This window comes from Chinchilla lanigera, unplaced genomic scaffold (genome assembly GCF_000276665.1).
Source record: "Chinchilla lanigera isolate Chin_1 unplaced genomic scaffold, ChiLan1.0 scaffold00181, whole genome shotgun sequence".
NCBI lineage: Eukaryota > Metazoa > Chordata > Mammalia > Rodentia > Chinchillidae > Chinchilla > Chinchilla lanigera.
This window is the reverse complement of record NW_004955582.1, coordinates 85424-110918: the sequence shown is the minus strand read 5'-3', so window position 1 is coordinate 110918 and position 25495 is coordinate 85424. Positions and strand designations below refer to the sequence as shown.

Sequence of the window (25495 nt, the reverse complement as noted above, 5' to 3'; positions counted from 1 at the left end):
AAGATTTATAAGAAATACTTTTAGCTATAAACGTTGCAAGTTTCTCTTAGGGGAACATAACATTTTGTTTTCAAACTGAGTAATAGTCATATGGTGCATAACAATGTTTTGTTCAACCACGGACTGCACCCTCAGCTATAGTCCTTAAGATTATACCACCCAGGGCTGGGGATTTAGCTCAGTGGCAAAAGCTCCTGCCTGGCAAGCGCAAGGTCGTGAGTTCGGTTCCCGGTACCGGAGAAAAAACAAAAAAAAAAAAAAAAAAAAAAAAAAAGATTATACCACCCAGAAATGTAGTTGATGTTTTAAGTGTGTGTGGCTGCCTACTTATGTTTGCATAGTAATGCAACTGCCAAGCAATACAAGTCTTGGATCATCTCCTCAGTGGTAAGCAACACAGGACCATCAATTCAATCAAAGAAACACTATAATATCCATAAAACACAAATAGGAAACTTTTATCAAGGACTGATTTACCCGATTCAGTTCACTTCTCACAGTCTTCAATTCCGTGTCTAGTGCTCTAAGGGAAACTTCATGTTGTTGTTTCGCTTCAGCTTCCTGACAATACTGTTCTTCCTTTTTTCTTAACTGTCTGTTAATTTTTTCACAAAGTTGATCCATGTTTTTTCTCTTCTTCTCTTCTTCTTTTACGGCTAATCTGCAGTTGAACATGCTTATTTAAAATGTCTCTTCTTAGAAAATAAAACGTTCATTTTATGATCTGGCTCTGCATGTGTTCATTTATTATGCTAATAAAATCTCTGTGCTTTCAAATATTTTTCCTTCCTAGTTCTCCTATTTTAAATCTCTCACTTTAATCTCTTCCAAAGGACACATACACTTGAAGGGGAGTAATGAAACAACATTCTGTTACTATTACAATTTTTAATAACTCTGGTAAATATAATTCTGAAACTAGTGAAGTTACAAACTGAATGCTCTTTTTAGTGAGACGGAGCATGCCTACAATCTCACGTACTCACAAGTATCCCTAAAATGTTTAATAGAATAAGACAGTACCTTCAGATGATTTTTATACAACATGTCACTATAATCCAAGAAAAGGGTAATGAGTCTAGTAACCGTTATCACATTTTTTATGTTTTGGAGGGGATAATTTTAACTTACTTGTTGACTATTCTGGATTTTATAAACAATTTAAAGATTTCCTTAATAAGACAGGACCTACATAATTCAATAAATACAGCAACATATTCTTTTAATATAGATACATGAATTAGTACTATCTATGGGGGAGAAGTTGGGTAAACTGATAAATATCACTTTCCATTTCCGATTCACTTCATACATGTTGTGTATGTGGTATGACCAGTACAGTGCTTGCCTACCATGTGCCAAGGTCCTGGATTCAAACTGTAGCACCGCAAAACATGATGAGAGAAAAGAATGAAGAAGAAAAAAAGGAGCACAGAGGGAAGGAAAGAAGAGAAGTAAGAGGGTGAGGAAAAGGAAAGAGAAAGAAGATGAAAAAGAGGAAGAAAATTATACTTTTAAAAACATTTCTCTAGGTAGAGAAAAATGGTAGAGAATCTAGCTTGCATCTAGATGTCCACTCAAAGCCTCGTGTGGTCATAGGTGGGTGCTTTTCAGAGAGCAATTAACCATGTGGGATAACTAAATTAGCCCACTGATTGGTTTGCAATAGCTCTGGGGAGGATTAAAGGCGTCCCACTCTGGGTGTGAATGCTCCCTGCACTAAGGGTGGGTAGCCTGGCTAAAATATGAGGGACACAAAGAGGGATCATGTGGTCACTCATCTCTTGCTGCTTGTTACTTCTCTGCTTTGCTGCCTTCTGCCTGGCCTGCTTTGCCATGGACTGTTTCTCCTCTGTGATGCCCCTCTGTCATTCCACCCTGCCTTGGAGCCAGCCCATTACACAAGGAAACCCTACAAACTGTGAGCTGAAATAAGTCTTTCCTCCTTTGACTTCAGGTATTGGTTATTTTGTTTCAGCAACAAGAGAAGTAACTAAAACAGTGACCATTTCTACTGTTGGAAGTGCTGTAAAGTAATATAAACCTTCTTGAGAACATTTTAGATATACTGATCAAAGACCTTTTAAGAAAGTTCTTATACTTTAGTAAAATAATCCTATATTGAGAAGAAGGGGGAAATTACATATATATGTATATACAGGATAGCTAACATAGTTGTACTACTGACATATCGCTTTATAGAAAGGAACAATTAATGATTGATTTTTTGATCAATCTTGCATGCCTCTATTTGTTTTCCTGCATAATTACTTTGAAGTTATCAATATGTAATACAACAACCATTGTTAATTCCCTGTCACCTTGTCTGTAATTCAGTATTGCTTGTACTATTCTTGTGTTACTTCGTAAATGATTGTCTGTTTGTTAATATGTTTTTGTTCTTTTACTTTTAAAATTTTAAAAATGCATTCAAAGTAAAGATATACAAAATGTTTTACATAAGCAATGTTCTTTGCAGCATTACTTATAATATAAAAACAAAACCCCAAAATTCTATTTGCTAAATAGAGAGATTTCCATATAGCCACTAGAATTATTATTTAGCACAGTACACACTCAATTATTAGATATTTTCAGTTATAAATCTATCATTTCCAAGAACTCACACTCTACAAACTTACAAGTATTCTTCCTTGAAAAACAACAGACAATAAATCATCAACTACAAAATTTCCCATCCATATCAGTTGTAGGCAGCTGGCCACCATACCGTAAATTGCCAAGTTCCTTCTCTCGTTGTATTTTTGCATGTTCTAACTGTGATTTCACTTCTTGTGTTTCCGATAGCTTCTTCTGTAGTCCCCTCAACTTATTTTCCAATTTTTTATTTTTTCCTTTAAGCACTTCATCATGATCCTTCTTAAGTTCTAGTACTCTTTTATATGACTGTATTCCATCCCAGATTTTTGATAAACTAACAGAATCTATATCAGGGACAAAACAAGATGGAAATGAAAGTGTTTTTTGTGAATAAAGACTACATTTTCCAATCAGTCATTCATACACCAAATGAATATATATACAGTATGCCCGCAACTGAGCACATTTCACTGAGCTTTGCAGATAAATAGAGGAGACTTCTACTCTTCTTCAGCTTTAAATCTCATGGAGAAGAAAGACAAATAAAATGATCATTTAAGAGCCTTACTTATTAACTTGTCAGAGAAAGGGGGGAAGGAAAGAAATATCCCTAGAATAAGCAGATTTTGTGGTAGCAGGAATCCAACACAGGACCTCACACTTGCCAGGCAGGCCTTGTGCTGCTGAGCTAAATCCCCAGCCCCATTTAACAGCCTTGTCATCAAGCTGCAGTGTATGCCCAGACTCTGGCTTCTAGCCAAGATGGAGTTGTAGGTACTAATTTAAATTCCTACTGAAACAACCAAAACAAAGCAAACAAAAATACATCAAACAAATGTTCAGGGCAATGGACTCAAGGCAATGAAGACCATGATCGCTGACAAGACAGGAGACAAATCAAGTAAGCATTCTGAATGACTCAGGGCCGTGCCCCAACACAAGGAGAAGAACTGGAGTCCACTACATTCCCTGGCTGAGGCCATGAAGCCAGGTCTGATAAAACCAAGGCAGACAGGGATCACAGGGGAGAGCAACAGACAGGAGAGGACAGTGTGGAAAAATCCTGGAGGTCTGCAGAGTCCTCTCTCCTTTAGTACAGAGCAGAGTAACAGCGCAGGTACGCCAAGACACCACCTCAGCGCCAGGGGAAAAAGCATCGGAAAAGATCAGAGGAAACTGCCTGGTGCTCACACAGCCAGGAGAAACACAATTCACAGGGCAATGGAAATCAGAAAGATCTTGTGTCAACACTGGGGAATTAACCATAGATTAAACATTGTTCTGATACACCTAATAAATCAAAATATCAAAACCAGGAAGGATGAAGCTGTTTATTAAAAACTAAACTGTATCCAAAAATAAAGACAGGCAAAGAGTCATGAAAGATTTTTTTAAAAACCCAAATTACATTTACAGAGATGAAAACTTACCACAATCAAAAGCATGGCAGACAACCCAATAACTGACCCTTGAATGACACAGACTTGAACTGCACAGGTCAGGGTTTTATTGGGAGATATCAGAGAATTTGAAAAATCTTACAAATGAACCACACAGCCTAGATATATTGAAAAAGTGAAGGAAAAAGCATGTTGCACATGTACATGGAGAGAATAGTCTGTCTTGTACAATCATAAAATATACACACATCCATCAGAAAAAGTTGAAATCTACCAACATTCATGCATACAAACTGTAATATGAAGTCAAGAGAAACAAACACACACAAAGACATAGGACCACATTACCTATCACTTTGGAGACACCTTTTGTTACTGTGGCGAGCCCATGGTTAAAACATCCACTTACAAGACCAGAGTGCTGATCTCCACGTGAGTAGTTTATCTCGACAGGAAAGTATCACAGTAAAAAGTGATATCTTACAATTCTCATGCACTTTTCACCATACGTAATACTTTTTAACATGCAAACATCTGTGTTAATCAAATGTGTATATTATTGGTAAGGCTTCTGTTTAACAGTAGGCATTAGCAGTTAAGTTTGTGGAAAGTCCAAATATATATACAGATTTTGACTTCATGTGAAATGAAAATGGTCTAGAAAATTCAATTAAAAGGCAAGTTGTCTGTATGGATAAAAAGTTTCATGCTTATGAGAAACAGACTTTAAAGACATAAATTGGTTAAAAAGAAATACCACACTAATTCTTGAAACAAGAAGGCTGACCAGAAATGGCTATATTAATACCAACGTGGACCACTCACAGTAAAATTCTATTATGTACAATAAATTTGGTCATTTCATAATGGTAAAGGGTTCAATTAATCAAGAAGTTGTACAGTTCTAAAAGTTTATGTGCCCGATAACAGCTTCAAAAACACTTGGGGGCAAAACTGATAGGACTGCAAAAAGTAATAGACCCATTCACAGGGACAATCTGAGATTTCAATACTCTTTATTCAATAAATGAGAGGACAAGTGGGCAGAGAATCAGAATAGAGCAGACCTGAGCATCACCATTCTTAACAAAACATATTTTAAGGCCGTATTAGCAAAAGATGCAGTCAAAATGATTTCATCCGTGCAAAACATGTCCTGATCACAAAACATTCAAATAAGAAATCAATAACAAAATTACGCCTGGAAAATAATCATCTACCTAAGTAACTCATGGAAACTAAGTAACATGTAACTAAGTAACTGGGTCAGAGAGGTAACAGAAACTAGAAAGTATTTTGAATTGAACAAAACAAAACAAAAGACACCAAGCTCTACAGCTATGGCAGTTCTTACATGAAAATTGTCAGCAGTGAATGTTTCCATCTGAAGGGTTTGGAACCAGTGACCTATCTTCCACCTTGAGATACTAGAAAAGAGCAAATTAAATCAAACAAAGCCCAAGGAAGGAAATAAACATTTTCTATAGTTTGTGTCCCCTCAAAATTCATTTGCTGGAATCTGAGCACAAGGTCATTAGGAGTATGGCCTTTGAAGGTAATGAGGCATCATGGGCAGAGCCCTCATGGATGGAATTCCTTCTTTCATAAATCAGAAACACATGTAAATATCCCACCATCTCCCTGGTGTGAGAAACTGAAAGAGTAAATAAGGACCAAAATGCACAACAGATATTGTGAAATGGGAAAAAACTGTTCAAAAGGAAAAAAGATCTAGGGAGGGGGGATGGGGAAAGGAAGGAAAAAAACAAAAAAGGATAAAATGGAAACAAAGCTCTGTACATAAGGAGCAGAATAGGGATTGAAGGGAGGGGATTGGGAAAAAAAGAGGAATCGATGTATATCATATACAGTTCTCTATGATGAATGTGATCACTCTGTGTATCTAAACTGTATCAATAAATTTAGAAAAAAGAGGCCTTAGAGTGCTGCCTTGTGAGGACATCAGGAAAAAAGGTGGCCACCTACGCACCAGGAAGAGCCCTCACCCACACCAAATATGCTCCTGCCTTGATATCAGGCTTCCCAGTTTCCAGAACTGTGGGAAATAAATTTGTTAGCTAGGTTATGGTATTTGGATATAACAGCCCAAGGGACTAAACCAACATCAAAGGTAAACATCAACTAGAACACTGAACCCAGGACTTTTACAATGAGTTATGTCTACAGCATCTGCCCCACAATCCCTTTTTTTCCAGAGAAAAGGTCTTGCTAAATCACTGAATTACTCAGGCTGGACTAGAACTTGCAATGACCCTTACTCAGCCTCGCAGAGCTTGAGGGTGTATTTAAAATAGAGACCTTTCTTTGCCAGACTTCCAGTACTGGAATCCGCCTATTATACAGAGGGAGTAGGCTGCTGTGACAATGTAGTATGTTCCTTCTCAGTGCCAGCCCCAGAAAGTACCATTATGGAATGACCAGCCAGGATGCCAGCAGGTGGAACTCCACAGAGTTGTCTGTGGCACTATGTATCCGAGGCTGGCCTCAAACTCACAGTGATCCTCCTGTCTCAGCCTCCTGAAGGCTGGGATTATGGGAGTGTACCACAGTCCCCAGCTAAGTTTCATCAGCTGTTTGTATCTTCTTTGAATTCACAGATTATTTTGACATTTTTTGGAATTCTCTGTCCAGGTCTCCACCTCAGTATCCTGGGATTCAGTTACTGAACAACTGTAAACTTTTGGAGGCATCTTGTTGCCTTATTCTTCCATGTTTCTTGTATTTATATTCTGAGGCTGGCACATCTATTGGAATGGATATCTCTTGCACTAGTATGTGACTCCTAGAAGCAGTTGTTTTCTTGAGGATGTAACCGGGGTTGTGCATTTGTCTCAGTGCCAAAGCAGACACTCACCACAGGTCTGAGAGGAGACAATAACTACTAGTAACACTGACAGCTGAAAAGTAATTACACTGACCAAAGAAGACAAAGGGAAAGAGTAATGCAGAACAGGATTTACAAAAATTAATAAATAAATAATAAAAAATAAAGAGAAGAAAAATGGACAATTCAGAAATGTATTTCACCAACCAAAGTGCAAAATGTATAATGGGTAAAACTGTGCATTTTTATTCATATAAAACTCCCAGTGTTTCTAATGCATTCAGTGCCAATTGAAAAAAGGCCAGCATTGGTGTTTTGTTAATCCCTTCCACAGTTCTGTGCTACATTTTATTCTAAACAGGCACGAGATCCCAAAGGATTTTTTGGTAAGGTAGTTATTGGCAGCACAAGTGTATTTTCCAGTTTAATGAAGGGATGTTAGGAAGGCTGGCTATGGTCTCAGTATGCCTATCAAAATCTTTCTAATATTATGCAGCTGAACTGTTACACCAATAAAATTGGAGGTATCTTCAAAAAATAGGCATTAATGAAAGTAAAATTCATACTGAAGTGTATTTTTAAAAGGAAAAGGGGCCAGGGATATAGCTCAGTGTAAAGGGTTAGATTCTCAATAAATAAGAAACAAGAAGAGAAAGAAAGCAAAGCTTGAAGGAAAGGGAACAAAAAGAAGAAAGAAAAAATCTAAAGGCATCTTGAAAAAATACATAAAATCAGAAAACAGTATGACATACATCACAACAGAAGTGAAAAGAAACACAACAAAAGACCAGCATTTTCTCCTCGAAGGTTTGTTTTGTTCTCATTTTTGTTTGTTTTGTTCTATTTCACAAAGATAGGATGCTGGGGAGGGAAGCAGGCTTTTCAGTGCCTCTGCGCAAGTCTCAGGATAGTCCACCTCTACCTGAATGCAGAACGCATGGAAATTTGAAACTTGTCTCAAACATCCTTTTAAGGCTACCGATAGTTGTGATTTCAAGCAACTGATCATCTTCTTGCACAGACAAAGTTGATTCACCTAGCTGATTCACGAGTGGTTTGCAGATCCACTCCTTCCAAGTCTAGTGCTCTTCTGTGGTTGAGAAATCATGCTCAGACTCTTTTAACACCTGAGATAGGTGATCATGCTTCAGCTGGGACAAAGAATACCCCGGCTCAGTCTCTTTTGGAATCTCTGATAACGTTTGAAACACGTCAAAAATCCCAGTGTTTACTTATGGCTCCTATAATTTGAGTTTGCCTTTGAATGCCAGCCACTTTACCAGCCAACCTTACCACACACAGTTGTTCTCCTCCTGTTACTGTGAATTAGTTCACGTTTGCAGTATATAATGCAACATTCATCTTAGGAGTAGGTACCTGTACTTAACATATCTTAATTATTTTTATTCCCTTTCTCTTACCTTCTCTGCTCTCTCCTTCCACCTCTTGATCCCCTGCCATTTTTTCTTTTCTTTTCTTTTCTTTTTGAGACAAGGTCTTGCTATGTAGCCCAGGCTGGCCTTGAACTCACTATGGAGCTCGGGTTGACCTCAAACTTGCAGCAACCCTCCTGCCACAGTTTTTTGAGTACTGGGATTACAGGCGTGTGCCATGATGTCTGCCCCCATTTTCATTTTTTAAATTTACATTTGTATTAATTACATAAGGATTACATTCACTGTACGTAGTTGGTACATGTACATCTGAATTCTTTTGATTTCTGCTTCCTCTCCTCCTACCTCAATCCATCTCTTGGTCCTATTCCCATCTGCAAAAGACCTATCTCCCTTTTCATACATCTGTCTTTTATTTTGCTCTTTATTTACATTTGTATTTCTCACATGAGAGAAACCATACTGCATTTAAGCTTATGTGTCTCATTTATTTCATTTAACATTGTTTTCAAATTGCATTCATTTTCCTACAAATGACTCAAATTTCTCTTTCTTTATACTGTATCTGAGTAGTATTCTACTTTGTAGAGATAAAAAATGTTTTTAATCCATTTCTTTGTAGACGGGAGTTACAGGCTGCTTCCAAGATTTATCTATTGTGAATTGTGCTACTATAAACACAGGTATGCATGTATGGCTATGATATGATCTCTCCACCTCTTTCAGGAAGATACCTAGAAGGGGAATGGCTAGGTCAAATGTAATTTCCATTTTCAGTTTTTTGAGATAGCTCCATACTGATTTCCATAAGGATTGGACTAGTTTATATTCCTACCAGAAATGTAACAGGTCTCCCTTTTCACCACAGCCTCACCAGCATTTGATATTATTTGATTTCTTGATGACTGCCATTCTTTCTTAACTCAAAGTCTGGGGTTGTGATGCCTCCTGCCTTTTGTTGTCCAGGATCACTTTTCCAATTATGGGCCTCTTCTTGTTCCACATGAATTTTAGGATGGTTTTCTGTGGTTCTGTGAAAAATGCTATTGGTAATTTAACTGGGACTATATTAAATCTGATTGACAGTTTTGGAAGTATGGCCACATTGACAGTATTTGGTTTTCCCTACCCAGGAATAAGGGATATCTGTCCATTTTCTGATAATCTCTCTCATCTTTTTCAGAGTCCTACAGCTTTTATTCTAAAGATCTGTCATTTCCTTAGGTTAATTCCTAAGTATTTACTTTTTTCAGGCTACTGAGAATAAGGTTTTCCTAATTTTTTCTCAGTGAGTTCATTACTGATATACAGGAATGCTACTGATTTTTCTGTGATTCTATATCCTGATGCACTGCTGAATTTGGTCATTAATTCTAGAAGTCTTTTAGTGGAATTTTTTGGCTCATCAATATAAAGGATCACATCATCTGCAAATAATGATAATTGATTTCTTTCTTTCTTGATCAGTAGATGCAGAAAAAACTCTTGATAAAATCCAATACCCATTCATGATAAAAGCGTAAAGAAAATAGGTGCAATCAATCTGATAAAAACCATTTATGACATGCCTCAATCTGATAAAAGCCATTTATGACAAACCAACAGCCACAATTATGTTAAATGTATATCAATAATGAACTCACTGAGAAAAAATTAGAAAAACCTTATTCTCAGTAGCCTGAAAAAAAGTAAGTACTTAGGAATTTACCTAAGGAAGTGACAGATCTTTAGAATGAAGCTGTAGGACTCTGAAAAAAATGAGAGAGATTATCAGAAAATGGACAGATATCCCTTATTTATTCCTTTCATCCCTTTCTCTTGCCTGACTGCATGGGCTAATATCTCGAATAGTATACAGAACAGGAGCAGTAACAGTGGACATTCTTGTTTCGTTCCTGATTTTAGAACATGTTCAGGTTCTCTCCATTTAACATAATTGTGGCTGTTGGTTTGTCATAAATGGCTTTTATCAGATTGAGGCATGTCATAAATGGTTTTATCAGATTGATTGCACCTATTTTCTTTATGCTTTTATCATAAATGGGTATTGGATTTTATCAAGAGTTTTTCTGCATCTACTGATCAGTTCGGTGGTTTTGTCCTTCCTTCTCTTCATGCGGTGCATTATGTTTATTGATTTGCAAATGTTGAACCTTCTTTGCATCCCTAAAATAAAACCTACTTGGTCATAATGTATGATCTTTTTAATGGTTTGTTGCATTCTATTTGCAATCTACCTTTAAACCTCATTGGGTACAATACTGCCACGGTGCAAAGCTATTCCACTGCATTCTAACTCACTGCATTCCATCTTATTCAGGAATTTTGCATCTGTGTTCATTCAGAAGATTGGACTGTACTTTTCTTTTTTAGTTAGGTCTTTGACTGCTTTTGGGATCAAAATGTTTCTGTTTCCAGAAATGAATTTGGAAGAACTCCTTCCCTTTCAATTTAATTCAAGAGTTTGGAAAGGACTGCTATTATAACCTCCTTGAAGGTCTTGTAGAACTTAGAAGTGAATTTATCAGGTTCTGGGTTTTCTTTCCTCTTAGGCTTTTTATTACTGCCTCAATTTCATTGACTGTTATTGGAATTTTCACAATTGTTCTGTCTTCGTGCTTCAATTTTGGTACTTTGTCTAGGAATCTGTCTACTTCTTCAAGAATTTCCAATTTGTTGGAGTACAATTTTTCACAGCAGTTATTAATAATCTTCTGGATTTGGGTTGTGCCTGTTGTTGAAATAGGAGATGGCTACATGGCCATCTGGTTGAGCAAGTGGGCATGACCTGTCATTTCCAGAGATCTAGGACACATGCACAGAATACAGTTTCCAAGGCCTACACCTGGGACCAATGAGAAAGCGCTATTTTCAGGTCTTCTGGTGCAAAATCAAGCAGGTTTTTAATAGACCAGCCTAGATCTGATGTCAGCTTGAAGAACAAAGGATACAAAACTGTCTGCCATTAACCTTGTAGCTGCTGTAAACTCTTCTCAGTGGCCTGCTCTTATTCTGCAGAGCACACTTCTTTTCCTATCTTAATAAATGTAAAGCTTCACTGTATGTCTTGTCTGATTCCTTGTTGAGGACATCAAGGACCTGGAAGAGTCTACAGAACTGCAGAATGCAGTAATTTTGTGATTTTGCATATTGTATTCCTGATTGCATTTGGTGAGAGTCTTTTCTCTCCTCCTTTTGTTACATTCAGCAACAGGTTATCTATTTTGTTTATTCTTTCAAAGAACCAGCTCTTCACTTTGTTCCTTCTTTATAGTGTCCTTTCAGGCTCAATTTTTTCATTTTTGTTCTCATATTTATGATTTTCCTTATTAACCAGGTTTGGGTTTGGGCTATTGTTATTTTTTGAGTGTCGTAAGGTTCATCATTAGGTTATTTCAACTCTTTTTCTAATATGAGCACTGATTACACTATGTGGTTGATTACAGGCTTCTTTGAACTGTTTCAGTGTTCCACAGGTTTACAATGAAATTTTGCCCTGTTCTGTTTTCAGCTTCTTTTGAGTCCCTGGTTGGAGTTAACTTTATCATGCTCAGTGAGAAGGACTGTTTGACTGTGACTTTAATACACTGGAATGGCCATGGAAGGCCAACAATCTCCCTTCCTCAGTCAGCTTGGCTCTTTCCCAGCGGTGTGGGCCCACAGGATCTGGAGTGGTAGGTAGCATAGAATGGTCCAGGTGTGGACTGGTTTCCCTTCTCCCACTGGATTTTAGTCCAGATGGGTTGTCTTTTTGTGTATCATCCTGCATCAGACTTTGTCCCTGGCTCAGAGTGACTGTTTTTCTTCAGCACTGAGTCGGAGGTATTTATCACCAGTACGATGCAATCTCTTCTGTCATTTTCCTCTCAAGTGACAGACTGAGTTGATGAAGTAGGTAGACTATGCCACACAAGTAAGCAAGTTTTGTGACCCATTCTGTGTCTCTGAAGTGTGGTGCCATTGGTGACTGATTACCTACAAGAAATCTCTGGAGCAGCTCTCCTAATTCAAAATGCTTGTCCAGTGATCTCCTTTAGAAAGCCATCTCACTTCTGTGTATAAGTAGACCCATGTGCTCTGTGTCTATCTCTTCACAGAGCTATGCAAAACACACATGCATTAAGACCAGGTGTTTTAAAGTGGTTGATCATTTTGATCATATTCCTCAGAACATTAAGTGCAGGTTGCATTTTCAGCTAGCCACCATCTCTATGGATGACACAGTGTGTACAGTCACATTGAGAAATGACCTCTTTAACTCAAGTTGTGAAACCTGAAAGGTATCCAGTCATGGCAGATGTCCTGTCTGTGCATATAATGACACAAAATGACCAACTGAATTTTCCAGATACATAATCTTTCAAAGACTTGAACAGTTCTGCAGCCATGGTGTTGGCTAACAACCAAAGTATACACAAATATCCTCATGGACATGCTCCTGAGAAATGTATCCCACAAAAACAAGCCTTGTTGCCTTGTTATTGACAACAGTAGACTTGTCAACTTGGATTTTGTACCATGATGACTCACTAATCCTCTGTAACAATTATCGCTCAGGAAGCCGGGCCTGGTGGCACATGGCTGTAATGCCAGCACTTGGGAGGCTGAGGCAGGAAGACCTTTGTGAAATCAAGGCCAGCCTGGGCTACAAAGTGAGCTCAAGGCCAGCCTGAACTCCACAATGAGACTCTGTCTCAAAGAAGAAAAAGACATTTGTGCCTCAGTATCCACAGTTTCATCGTTTTTGTCTAGCTATGGTAACTAGCTGACAGAGGAACACATGCTACCTGGTGAACTGCACTGTCTCCTAAACTTTACAATAAATGTGCTTAGCTGCAGACAGGATCAACTCTCTATCAATATTTAAGGGCTTCCAGCTTAACAACGTGGTTATCTACTCTGAGAATGATGCTCTCAGGTTAGACACATTTCACGAAGTGGTGATCTTCAATAACTGCTTCTGTTCTTCACATTCACATTCTTTTTTCTTTTGAAAACCCCAAAGGCTTATCTTTTAATGCAGAGTGCTGGGTCTCCATGTGAAACAGTTTTGAAGGTTTCATGGCTTCACTAGACAGCCAGTCACCACATACTATACAAAGCCACGTTTGAGAATGTGAATCACCTGCTGCACTTAGCCCATAATTTAAGTTGAGTCTTGGTATGTTCTTTTAAATGTAACTTTCTTCTTTGATAGCACTCTTTTAGTCTTCTGCTGTCTCATCAGTGGGTATTTCCCCTTTTTCAAAGCAGCTCATCAGTGACATTTGCCTTTTACTTGTTTTGTCTAGGGTTAGCTTGTTGGCCTTCCAAAACTGTGACTGAGACTGTGCAGTGCAGGAAGGTTGTGGATGGAAGTGATAAACAAAACAATATGTGAACAATGTGTGGATTAAAGTAAATGTTTCATTGTGATTTAAAGCCTCTACACCAGATGCAGATGTACAACTGAAATACATCAATTCACATGACACTATAAAGTCTAACACTAGATGCAGTCTGTTACTTGTCACTCACTGATATAATCTTCAAGTACATGATTATGGTCTCTGTGCAAACGCTCTGCTAATATTAAACTGTACTTGCAATTGCTCCCCAGTATTACCATCACTGCCTCAGCATCACCTCATATCATCAGGCATTAGATTCCCATACAATCTAGATCCCTCACACATATAGGTCACAGTAGGGTTCACACTCTAGTGAGAATCTAATGTCACAATGGATCTCACAGGAGGTGGAGCTCTGGTCATAGGGAGCAGCTACAAATACAAAGGAAGCTTCAAAAATCACCTGCTGCTCAGCTTCTGCTGTAAGGCCCAGTTCCTAACAATTCCATTCACAATAGCTTACTGAAAAATACCTAGGAATAACTGTACACAACAAAGACCTAGAAAGACCTCTCCAACAAAAATTACAGGACACAGAAGAAAGAAATTAAAGAAGGCAGTAGAAATGGAAAGCCTACTATGATCCTGGGTTGCCAAAATATTTTTTAATATGGTCATATTACTAAAAGCAACTACAGATTTTATGCTACTCATCAAAATACCAATGATATTCTTCAAAGAACTAGAAAAAAATCCTAAAATTCATACGAAAACATAAAACACCCAGAGTAACCAGACAAACAAATAACCAAGCAAAAACAAAAAACAGGGCCAGGGATATAGCTCAGCACTACAAGTGCCTGCCTGGCAAGCGCAAGGTTCTGAGTTTGCTTCCTGGTAAAAAAAAAAAAAAAAAAAAAAAAAAACACCAAAGATGAAGGTATCATTTCAAAATATATCATAAAGTCATAGTTAAAACTAAACAAAAAAAACCAGCATGTTACTGGTATAAAACCAGATATGTAGACTAATAAAACAGAATGGAGGGCACAGAAATAAACCCTTGCACCTACAGCTATCTGGTTCTTGACAAAGGGGCCAAAAATACCTTGGAGAAAAGATGGGCTCTTCAAGAAATGGTGCCCAGAAAGCTGTATATCCATACAGAGAAGACTGAAACTGGATTCCTTGTGCAAAAATGAACTGAACGTGGATCTAATACCTGCAAGTCTGAAAGTGCTGAAGAAAACATAGGGCACAGGCAATGCTTTCCTGACTCAAACTCCAACAGCTAGGCAAATAAGAGCAAGAATTGTTAAATGGATTCTACGAAACTAAAAGGTTTCTGCAGGGCAAAAGAACTAACAAGAGTGAAGAAACAGATCAGAGAGTGAGAGAAAATCTTGAACTAAAAAACTTAATAACACTACCCCCAATCCCAATCAATGTGGGCAAATGAACTGACCAAATAATCAAAAAAGCACAAATGCCGAATAATTACATGGTTATTCAGCCATCATAGATATTCAAACCAGTACTACATTTCTCAGTCCAGCCGGCATGGCTATCATAATGCATGCAAAAAGCAACAGATGCTGGTACAGATGTGGGGAAATAGGAACTCTCACATACTGTCATATAGACAGTATGGAAATCAGTGTGGAAGGTCGTCCAAAAACTAAAAATAGAGCTACCATTTGATCCAGCTGTACCACATCTCCATATACACCTGAAAGAATTAAAACTCTGCATATAATAAGGATAAATGCACTGCCCACCCATAGTTATTGTGACACGATTCATAGAAGCCAAGTCATGGGATAAGTTTAGGTGCACATCAACCGATAAATGGAAAAATAAAAAGTATTACATGGACTATTATTCAACCATAAAGAACAAAATCATGCCAATTGGAAGAAAATAGATGGAGATCACTGCATTAACATGGGGGGATAATAGAGAGGTGAAAATTATCAAAGTACATTATATGCATATATGAATATGACAAATCAAATCCATTATTCTATATAATTAATATGTGCTAATTAAAAGAAAAAAGGATTTTAAAAAGAAAAACAGTTTACACTTGTATGAAAATACCTGAAATACAGATAAATCTAATCAAATATGTAAAAGTTCAAATGCTAAAAACTACAAAATATTATTGAGAAAATTAAATATAACCAATGCACGTAGATGTACTTTATTCAGAAGTCAAAAGGTTCATTATTAAGATGTTAATTCTCCCCTCTCTAGTTCCTGGCAGGCTTTTTTGTTTGTTTTTAAACTCACAAGGTGATTCTAAAGTTCATACAGAGGACTGGGGATGGAGCTCAGTGGTAAAGTACAAGATACGGGCTTTGACCCCCAGCACTATATAATATAGAAATGCAAAAGATCTAGAAATAGCAAAAATAATCTTGAAGAAAAGAACAAACTAGGAGGGATAAGAAGGCTGATTTCAGGCATTAAATCCTATATTAGCCAAAGTGGTGATGTTCACATGAAGTCAAAGAACAATAGACTAGCACAGAAGGTAGAGAAATAGAGCTACACATAAATAGCCAAATTGTTTTTGACAAAAGCATGACAGTGTAGTGGAAAAAGCACAGGCTTTTCAACACACGGAGCTGTAACTACTGGACAGCCAAAACTGAACTCAAGGTGAGTCACAGATCTAAATGTAAGACCAAAGACTAGGAAATGTCTAAAAAAAAACACAGAAGAAAATCTCTGTGACCTCATGCTAGGCAAAGATTCCTTAGTTATGACACAAAAGCCAAACTCCATCACTGAACAAATACATAAATTGGACATTGTTAAAATTCAAAACTTCTACTTTTCAAAAAATACTATTAAGAGAATAAAAAGTGAAGCCAAAAACGGGAAATGAATCCTTGTGAAAATTACCACTGATGAAGGAATGGTATCTACAACATGGAATAAATTGTTAAAATTCAACAAGTAACCTAATTTCTAAAATGATGAAAAATTTGAAAAGACAGTTCACCAGAGATGATATACAAGTGAAAAACAAGCACACTGAAAGATGCTCAACATTATTAGTCATTATGGTGATGCCCATTAAAATCATACTACTATGCACAATACACACCTATTCAAATGGCTACACATACACAGAGACACAGACACAGACACACACAGAGACAATACTATCTGTTTGTGAAGATATGCAGGAACTAGAACTCTCATATACCACTGATGGGTGTGGAAGGGGGTACCAACACTCTGCAAAACAGTTTCGTAGTTTCTCAATAATGGAAAACAAAGGAGCATTAGGAGGCTTCAGTGGGTGACAGACTTATTAACTATCTAGATTGTGCTAATAAAATGTGTTTAATAACATGTCAAAACTGATCAAACTGTACACTTTACATATACACACTAAAATGACAGAGTAATGTGTGAAGCCATGAATGAGAAGGCAATGGAGACCTCAGAAATTTGGAGAAGCCAGGAATGTGGATCACCTAAGAAAAGCTGCAAGGAGGGAGCAAAGCAGGCCTAAGAGAGAAGCCATGGGACCTACAACTACCTGAACTGCCATGGAGGCTGAGCCACATGGAACTCACAATTTGCCATAGATTTCCTCAGATGTACATGGAACTATATACTTAATGTTTCCTTGAAGGATTTTGGACTTGCCTTGGTCCCAATAATTTGTATCCCCTTCCTTATACATTTAGGTATGGTAATGTTTACCTTGTGCAACTGAATGTTGGAAGTGTTTAACTTTCATTTGTATAGGGGCTCACACATAAGAGTTTGCCTTAAATCTCAGAGGAGACTTGGGACTCGAACTTTTCAGAAATGATGAAACTGTCACAAATCTGGAACTCTTAGACACAGACTAAAATGCCTTTGGCATAAAGGGATGTGCATGAGTCTCTGGGGGCGGGGGAGGCAAAGGAAGAATGTTATGGTTTGTGTCTACATGGCCCTCTGAAGCCTCATGCAGTCATGGGACGGATTCTAGAGTTTATGATTGATTCATTGTCCAATGCTGGGAATGTGGGTGTAAGTGCTACACAGGCCGTGGGGCAGGTAGCTTGCATACAGTATAAGGGAGGGAAAGAGGCTTGTTAGATGCTGCTACTCCCTTTCTGCTCTTGCTCCTTTTGCTGTCTTCTGCATCCACAAATGGTTGTTCTCTGCCATGCACCACTCTGCTTTCGAGCCAGTGGAGTACGGACTGAAACCATCACAAACTGAGCTAAATAAATCTTTGCTTCCTCAATTTTCAGCATCGGGTATTTTCTCTCAGGAATGAGAAAAAAAGTAACCAAGACAACAGCCATCCTCAATACCAGTTCCTGAGCTCCTCTGATGATAAGAACAGCCTAGTCCATGTCAGGAAAGCCAGCATGACAAGCTTCTCCAGGACACTGAACAGTGCACCGTCTTCCCCTCCAGAGCCAGGAAGCGATGCTCAAGGGAAGAATCAGAGCTCCCCCAAAAGGAGCTATAGCCATTCTCAGTGACAACAAGGTCCTGAGCTCCTTCAACAAAGAGAACAGCAAGTTCATCAGGAAAGGCAGCATGACAAGTCCTCCAGGAGAACCAACAGCTCCCAATAGCTTCTCTTCATTTTCTCCACTTCTTTTTAGTTTGTGGGCAACAACCCTCAGGTGGGCCTTCTATACCCAGCACCATGCTGATTCAGTTCAGCTGGAAGCCACAAATTCACTACCACTTGCAAATCCACCACATAATGGTTATAGAGTAAACCTTCACTTCAGCAGGTGGGTGAGCAAGGAAACAGATCTAATTATACAGTATTCCAGGCAGAGATTATGATTTGCTGACTTGATAATGATCAAGACATAGGAGAGAAGCAAAGACAACAAAAAGCCTGGAAATGCCACTCACATGAAGAAAGAGCAATGGGAACAGAGGCTGCTCTCTGGCTCGAGTGTACAATATCTCTCATCATATGCTAATATGAAGCATTCTCGGCCCAAATAGCACTGGAACACAGCTATGTTAGATGGCACACTGCTGAGCAATGGGTACACCCACTACTGCGACATCTATCGGAATGCCTTGCGTTTTCACACTGGTCCTACCTGTGCACTCCGTTAGCAGTTGTTCAAATAGCACCAAAATATTCTCATACTGCATGTAAGGCGACTCACTACTCTTTGATGGTGTTTCAGATGACTGAGATAACTCATCAAGGCCATCCACACCATTTATCTTCTTTTTGACCTATTAAATAAATAGTATTATTTCAAAATGTTCCCAAAGTATTTACACCATATACTAAATACACATGAGTACTAAATATCCTCTTCTTATATAAAAAGCAACACAAGTACTGGCTACTGTTTCTAAGCCAATTTTTTAAAATAGTGTCTTTATATAACCAAAGATTCTCGATTTTTTTACTTTATTTTTCATGATGTATCTTTTAACCCATATATGTGTATTATAATGTATCACTTTACCTTTCATGATATTCTCAAAAATGTACTACTTCTGATTATTTTTTACAATACCTTGCTCTTTTCATCAGACATTTTCTTTGTGGACCTAAAAGAAAAAAGAAAAATCAAGAAACTCATACAATTCTTTCAGGAAAATACTGAATAGATAAAACACAAAGAATACATAAGACTATTGTTTTGTACATAAAATTTCAGCATTTATAATTTATTTCTCCTCTTATAAAGTTTATAGGCTATTTAACGTATAATTTTCTAGAAGGAGAATTCAACTCTAAAACAAAGGGTAACACTTTAGGGAAAAAGAATACTACTAATGATATTATTATAACAAATAATTAAATTTAGATCAAGATTTCTAACAGGTAAACAGAAGAAAAAGGTTACATGATGTGACAGAAAAAAATACCATTTTGTTACCATCATTTTTAAGAAAACCAAAAGCAAACGTTTACAGGCACTAAAACCCATCTAGAAAACACTACTTAGGTCCCTATATAAGGGAAATCCTCTTTTAATGATAGGAGCTAACTTTTCAGGATCTACTATGTAACTTCTAGGCAGTCTAAGCACTGTACATGTGCTAATCACAATTCTGTGAGGTAGGTAACATATTATTTTATGAAGAATAAGAGCCAAGTAACTTGCTCAAGAGCATACAGGTGGTAAGAATTTAAACCTAGGAACATTTCACAGTACAGAGGATCCCTGAAATTCACAAGGGTTATATTCCCAGAGCACTCGCAGTTGGAAAAAAACTGCAAATTTCAGATATGGTCAAAAAATGCCAGTGAATGCCTGTTTTTACAGTTTATATCCTAAATATGCTATGTCTCCTACAATTATGTAAATTTAATAAAATACTGTATGAATAAAGCCTTAGAAAGTGTAGGGCATTTTGGCAACATCTTAAGGTTCTCAGGGCTTTAAGAAGAACAAATCCAAGAATGCTGGAGACAGCTGCATGCAGTGCCTCAACCTGTTATGCAGAGATGGGTTACAGGGCAGCAACCAATCAGCAGCAAAAAAAGATGTGGAGGGTATTTTTGTTTTCTCTGAAATTGCAGGGGATTTTGCCAAAAATTATTAGTTCAGTTCTAAGGAAAAATCTGGGGAGTGGGGCCAGGAACTCTGAACTGTGACATGGCAGGGGTATAGCATATCTTGTGAAATACTTATCTTCAAGTGCTTAGTGTGGTGAAGTAATATAATATCGCATTACTGTTTCCACCAGTTGTACACACATGACTGTCCCCATTGGGCAGCACTGGACAGTCATGCACGGATGGCTCCATTGTGAATGTTAGTCCATACTATCATCCATTTTTGATTATGATCTTGCAAAAGTTTTTAAAAATTAAAATGAAAAAACATGTCTTTACTAGACCATTTCTAGCAGTGAGTAAATAGACTCTAACATCTTTTTAAGAGAAAAATATTCTTAAATGCCACATTCTTCCCTGCCTTTCCCAGAAAAGATATCTGACACTCATCCACAGCAGTCAGCTTACTGTATGACTACAGCTGAAACTGCTCCTAGTCGAATTCACTTGCCCTCATCTTAACCAACTTTTCAGCAGCAATGATGTAGCTGGGTATTCTCTGCTTTTCCCAGAGACCATACTGTTCTGTTTTATTTCCAGAAAAAGTAATTCCCCCTAACATTCCTTTAAAGGAAAATAAAATAATTACACATATTTTACCTTCCTTCATCTTCATCTGTGTCATTCAACTTGCAACCGCTCTTCACTTGTAGTGGACCCCCGGGAATGGAATCGGCCTGCTGAAACACCGAGGAAGTCACAGATTCTGTGGAGCTCCGCTGTTCATTTTCATTCTTCTTTACTTTCCTCGAAGGCAACGCAGGCTCACTGCTTTTTTAAAAAGCCATTCCAAAAGCAATGTTTTCTAATTAGTCTACTAACAGAATTCTTTTAAAAAAGCAATTTTGGGGAAAATGTCAATACTTCCCAATATTAATTTACTTATTCATTATAAATTAGTTATGAAGTACCAGCTAAATTCAAGGAGACATGTATTTCCTCCTTTAAAAAAAACATACAAATAATTCACTGTGATATGGAAGAGTCGATAAATGAAAAGTTGTATCTGAGCACAAGGAAGAATTTATAAAAGAGATAAAATATAAGAGAAGAGATCACTAGACAAAAATGTAGCAGAAAACCACTCTAATTATTAGAGCACAGAATGTGAGACAAAGATGAGGCATAGTGCATCCAGGTGTTTCCCAGGAGCTTGAAAGGAAGCAAGAGGTAAGAGATGAGTGCTACAGCCCACGGACCCCACACACTGCACCAAAGGCCTCTCAGGAATGGAAATAACTAGATCTGTGCTACATCTTGGTTTTGTTTTTCAATATAACATTACTGAATTGAAATAAATTTCTAAAATCTCATGAGAGTATCAAACAAGAAACTGGGGAATAGCTTGAGGACAAAGACTTCATTTAAAATACCCATATGTCATTATATGTAAGTTTACAACAGAACATTCTGAATAGCAATGATTTTTGTTTGAAAATAAAAGGTTGTGGAACTTTTGTATACTTTTAGCCTAGTACTTAATCCTAATGTACAAGGCTGGATTTACCAACACATCACTGTAATTCTTTTTTACGGAATAAATACACAGAATAGTTAAGGAATAATGCGATCACACAGAACAAATTTACAAAGACTGAAATTTCCCATGGGAGATTGTATTGTTAGATGAACATAAGTCCCTAAAAGCACCACAATCAAAACCAACTATTTACAAAAATGTTATATAAGTAACTCTTATTAACACAAAAACTCTAAATAAATGGGCATGGGATGGGGTGGGGCAGATATTCTGCCTTAGACTCTTGAGTGCTAGGAATTTGGGTCTGTGATACCATGCCCAGTTCAACCACTGAATTCAATTCGGTTCTCACCCAGCTCGGTTTGCAGGCAGAATCACGGAAAGAATCACCCTCATGAACTAAGGTACCACTCAGGCAACTGTTATAAGAGACTGTGCCCAACCAGCATAGCTCTTTCCACAGGAAGCAATACACTACACTTCATCTTGTCTTTTAATTTCAGTATTGAAAGTTTTAGTCTTCTGGCCACAAACTTCTTTTGAAATCCATTAAATTTACTACCGTTATGTTTTCTTTCTCTTAATAAAATACAAATGAAGCCTGCAATTCTTTTAATCCATTTTGCTATAAGTGAAACTATTCTAAAAGAATGAATAATTGCAATATTGAACTTTTCTTCCTAAATGGAAAAATATTAACATAGAGTATATAGCTTATTAAAGCCAAAAATGTAAAAACATGTGTATATTTGCCAGGTAAAACTTTTAGAATGAACTTACATGAAACTTATTTTCCCAGTACTGGGGATTGAGCCCAAGGGTATTTTACCACTGAGCTATACCTCCAGTCCTTTTTGATTTTCAGACAAGGTCTTGCTCAGCTTCCCAAGTGGGATTCAAATTTGCAATCCTACTGCCTCAGCTCTCCAACCCTTAGCCTATTTCACCCAAAGTGAAAGAAAAGACACAAAATAAGCAATTAAACTGAAAAAGGTGAAATTACAATAGAAATTGCAAAAATCTAGGTAATTATTAACAACTACTTCACAAAATATATAGGAACAATTGGAGAACTTAGAAAAAATGGAGAGATTCCTAGACATATACGAAATACCAAAGCTGACCCAAAAAGATATAAAAATCCTTAATCATCCAGCATCAGGAAAGATAATTAAACAATTAATTTTAAAAATACCAACTAAGAAAATACCACGATCTGATGGATTCGGTAAAATTCTACAAGAACCTCAGGGAAGATCAAATACCAATACTCTTCTAACTTTTTGGTAAAATTAAAAGGAGTATTTGAAAAATCATTCTTGGAAGCTAACATCCTGATACCAAAACCACACATGGACACAACCAAAAAGGGAACTACAGGACTATTTCTCTAATGAACGTAGAGGTAAAAATCCTTAACAAGTCAGTGGCAAACTGAAAGCAACAGATCATCACAAAGGTCATACACCCTGACCAAGGTTTCATCCCACGGATGCAAGGATGGTTTAATAAACACAAATCAATAAATGTAATTCATCACATAAACAGAAGCAAGGACAAAAATCACATGATCATCTCAATAGTTGCAAAAAAGCCTCTGACAAACTCCAAAGTTCATTCATGTTAAAAAAAAACCCTGAAGAAAATAGGTATAGAAGGTTTTTATTTCAATATGATAAAATCCATTTAGGACCATCCTACTGCTAACATTATAGTAAATGGGGAAAAACTAAAAGCCTGTCCTCTAAAATCAGGAACAAGACAAGGATGTTGATTATCACCACTCCTGTTCAATGTAGTCACTGAAATATTAGCCAGAACAATCAGATAAGAGAAAGAAACAAACGTGATACATATAGGAAAGGACAGTCAAAATATCACTATTTGCCCATGACATGATCCTCTATTTGGATCATGCCACCAAAAATGCTCCCAGAATTGATAACTAAATTTAGCAGTGTAGCAGGACACAAAATCAACACATGAAAATCAACAGCATTACTGGACACTTAATAAAGAACTCCTTGAAAAAGCAATTAGGAAAATAATACCATTCACAAGAACATGAGAAAATTAAATACTTAGGTATTAAATGAACTAAGAAAGCAAAGACCTCTACAATGAAAATTACATACTCTGAAAAAGGAAACTGAAAACATCAGAAAAAGGAAAGATAACCCATTTCTGGATAGGCAGAACCAATATTGTCAAAATGGCCTTACTTTCAAAACTAATAAACAGACTTCATGCAATCCCTCACAAAATACCAAAACCACTTCCCACAGACATAAGGAAACAATCCTAAAATTTATATGGAATCAGAAAAAAGAGACCCAAAATAGCAAAAGTAATCCTAAGTAACAAAAGCAAAGCAGGTGACATCATAATCTCAGAGCTGAAGTTATACTATAAAGTTATAGTGATTAAAACTACATGGTACTGGCACAAAAACAGGCATGTACATCAGTGAACAGAACAGAAGAGAGAGAAACAACTTCAGGCACACAGAGCTATGTGATCTTTGACAAAGGAGCCAAAAACATAAACTGGAGGAAAGACAGAGTCTTCAATAAATGCTGCTGGGAAAACTGGATACCTACATGCAAAAGACTGGGTCTAGATCCATATAGCTCGCCATGTACTAAAGGAAAATTAAAATGGGTCAAAGATCTCAATGTTAAAACAGAAACAATCTGCTGGAAGATACAATAGGTAATACTTGAAGACACAGGCATAGGCAAGGACATTCTGAACAAAACCTCAATGGCACAAAAAATAATATCAAGAATCAACAAATGGGGTCATGTCAGATTAAAAAGCATCTGTACTGCAAAGGAAACAACCAACAGAGTGATCAGACAACCTTCAGAATGGGAAAAACAATTTGCCAGCTATTCCACAGTCAGAGGACTAATGTCAAGAACATATTTAAAAAACTCAAAAACTTAGACTTCCCAAAATAAAACTCAGCCAAATCATGGGCAACTGAAATGAAAAGACACTTCTTAGAAGTGCAAATGGCCAATAAAATACATGAAAAAATAATCATTATTGTTGGCCATCACAGAAATGCAAATTAAAACTACACTGAGATACCATTTTACCTTAGAAAGAACAGTTACTATAAAAAAAAATCTAATTATACATGGTGACAACAATGTGGGGGAAAAAGGAACTTTTCTGCATTGATGGTGGGAATATAAACAAGCACAACTACTCTGGTAATCAGTGTGGAGATTCCTCAAAAAACTAAAAAAAAGAAATTCAATTTGAGTCAGCTATGCCCCTTCAAGTAGCACAATTTATAACAGCTACCTGTCTGAAAGAGCGTGTATGTCCATCAACAGAAGAATGCATAAGGAAAATGTATCTATACACAATGCAGTACACCACAATGCCATAAAGAAAAATAATCTTGAGGCATGTGTCGGTCACTTCCTTCTCACATTGCTGAGACAAAATATTTGACGCTGAAAATTAAGGAAGGAAAGGTTTATTTAGCTCGCAGTCTGTAGAGGTTTCAGTCCATACTTGGCTGGCTCCAAGGCATGGTGGCACATGGCAGAGGGCAACAGTTCATGGCGGAGGAAAATAGCAAAAGCAGCAAGAGCAAAAATGGGGGCACAAGTAGCAAGCAAGCTTCTTTCACTTCCTTACACTGTATGGAAACTACCCGCCCCAGGATGAGTACAGCACTCACATCCATAATCCCAACACTGGACCGTGAATCAAGCCCACCCCCATCACTGCATGAGGCTTTGGGGGAATATCCACACACAAACCAGGACAGGCATTCATAGAAAAATGTATGCAACTTGACAATATAAAGTGAGGTGAGACCCAATCCCGGAGGCCAGGACGCGAGAACAAAGACCCC

At 37.4% G+C, this 25495-nt stretch overlaps 1 protein-coding gene across 1 annotated transcript in view; it reads right to left on the bottom strand.

The window, feature by feature from the left end:
• The window catches only part of LOC102006625 (ankyrin repeat domain-containing protein 26-like), a 97296-nt gene that overhangs the window by 57751 nt on the left and 14050 nt on the right, over nucleotides 1-25495 (bottom strand). Inside the window, exons 5-9 of the mRNA XM_005414285.2 lie at nucleotides 20739-20909; nucleotides 19090-19123; nucleotides 18658-18799; nucleotides 2732-2945; nucleotides 478-661 (exon numbers count right to left, since the gene is read on the bottom strand). Of these exons, the coding sequence (XP_005414342.1) occupies nucleotides 478-661; nucleotides 2732-2945; nucleotides 18658-18799; nucleotides 19090-19123; nucleotides 20739-20909 (745 nt within the window). The remainder of the gene's footprint in view (nucleotides 1-477; nucleotides 662-2731; nucleotides 2946-18657; nucleotides 18800-19089; nucleotides 19124-20738; nucleotides 20910-25495) is intronic.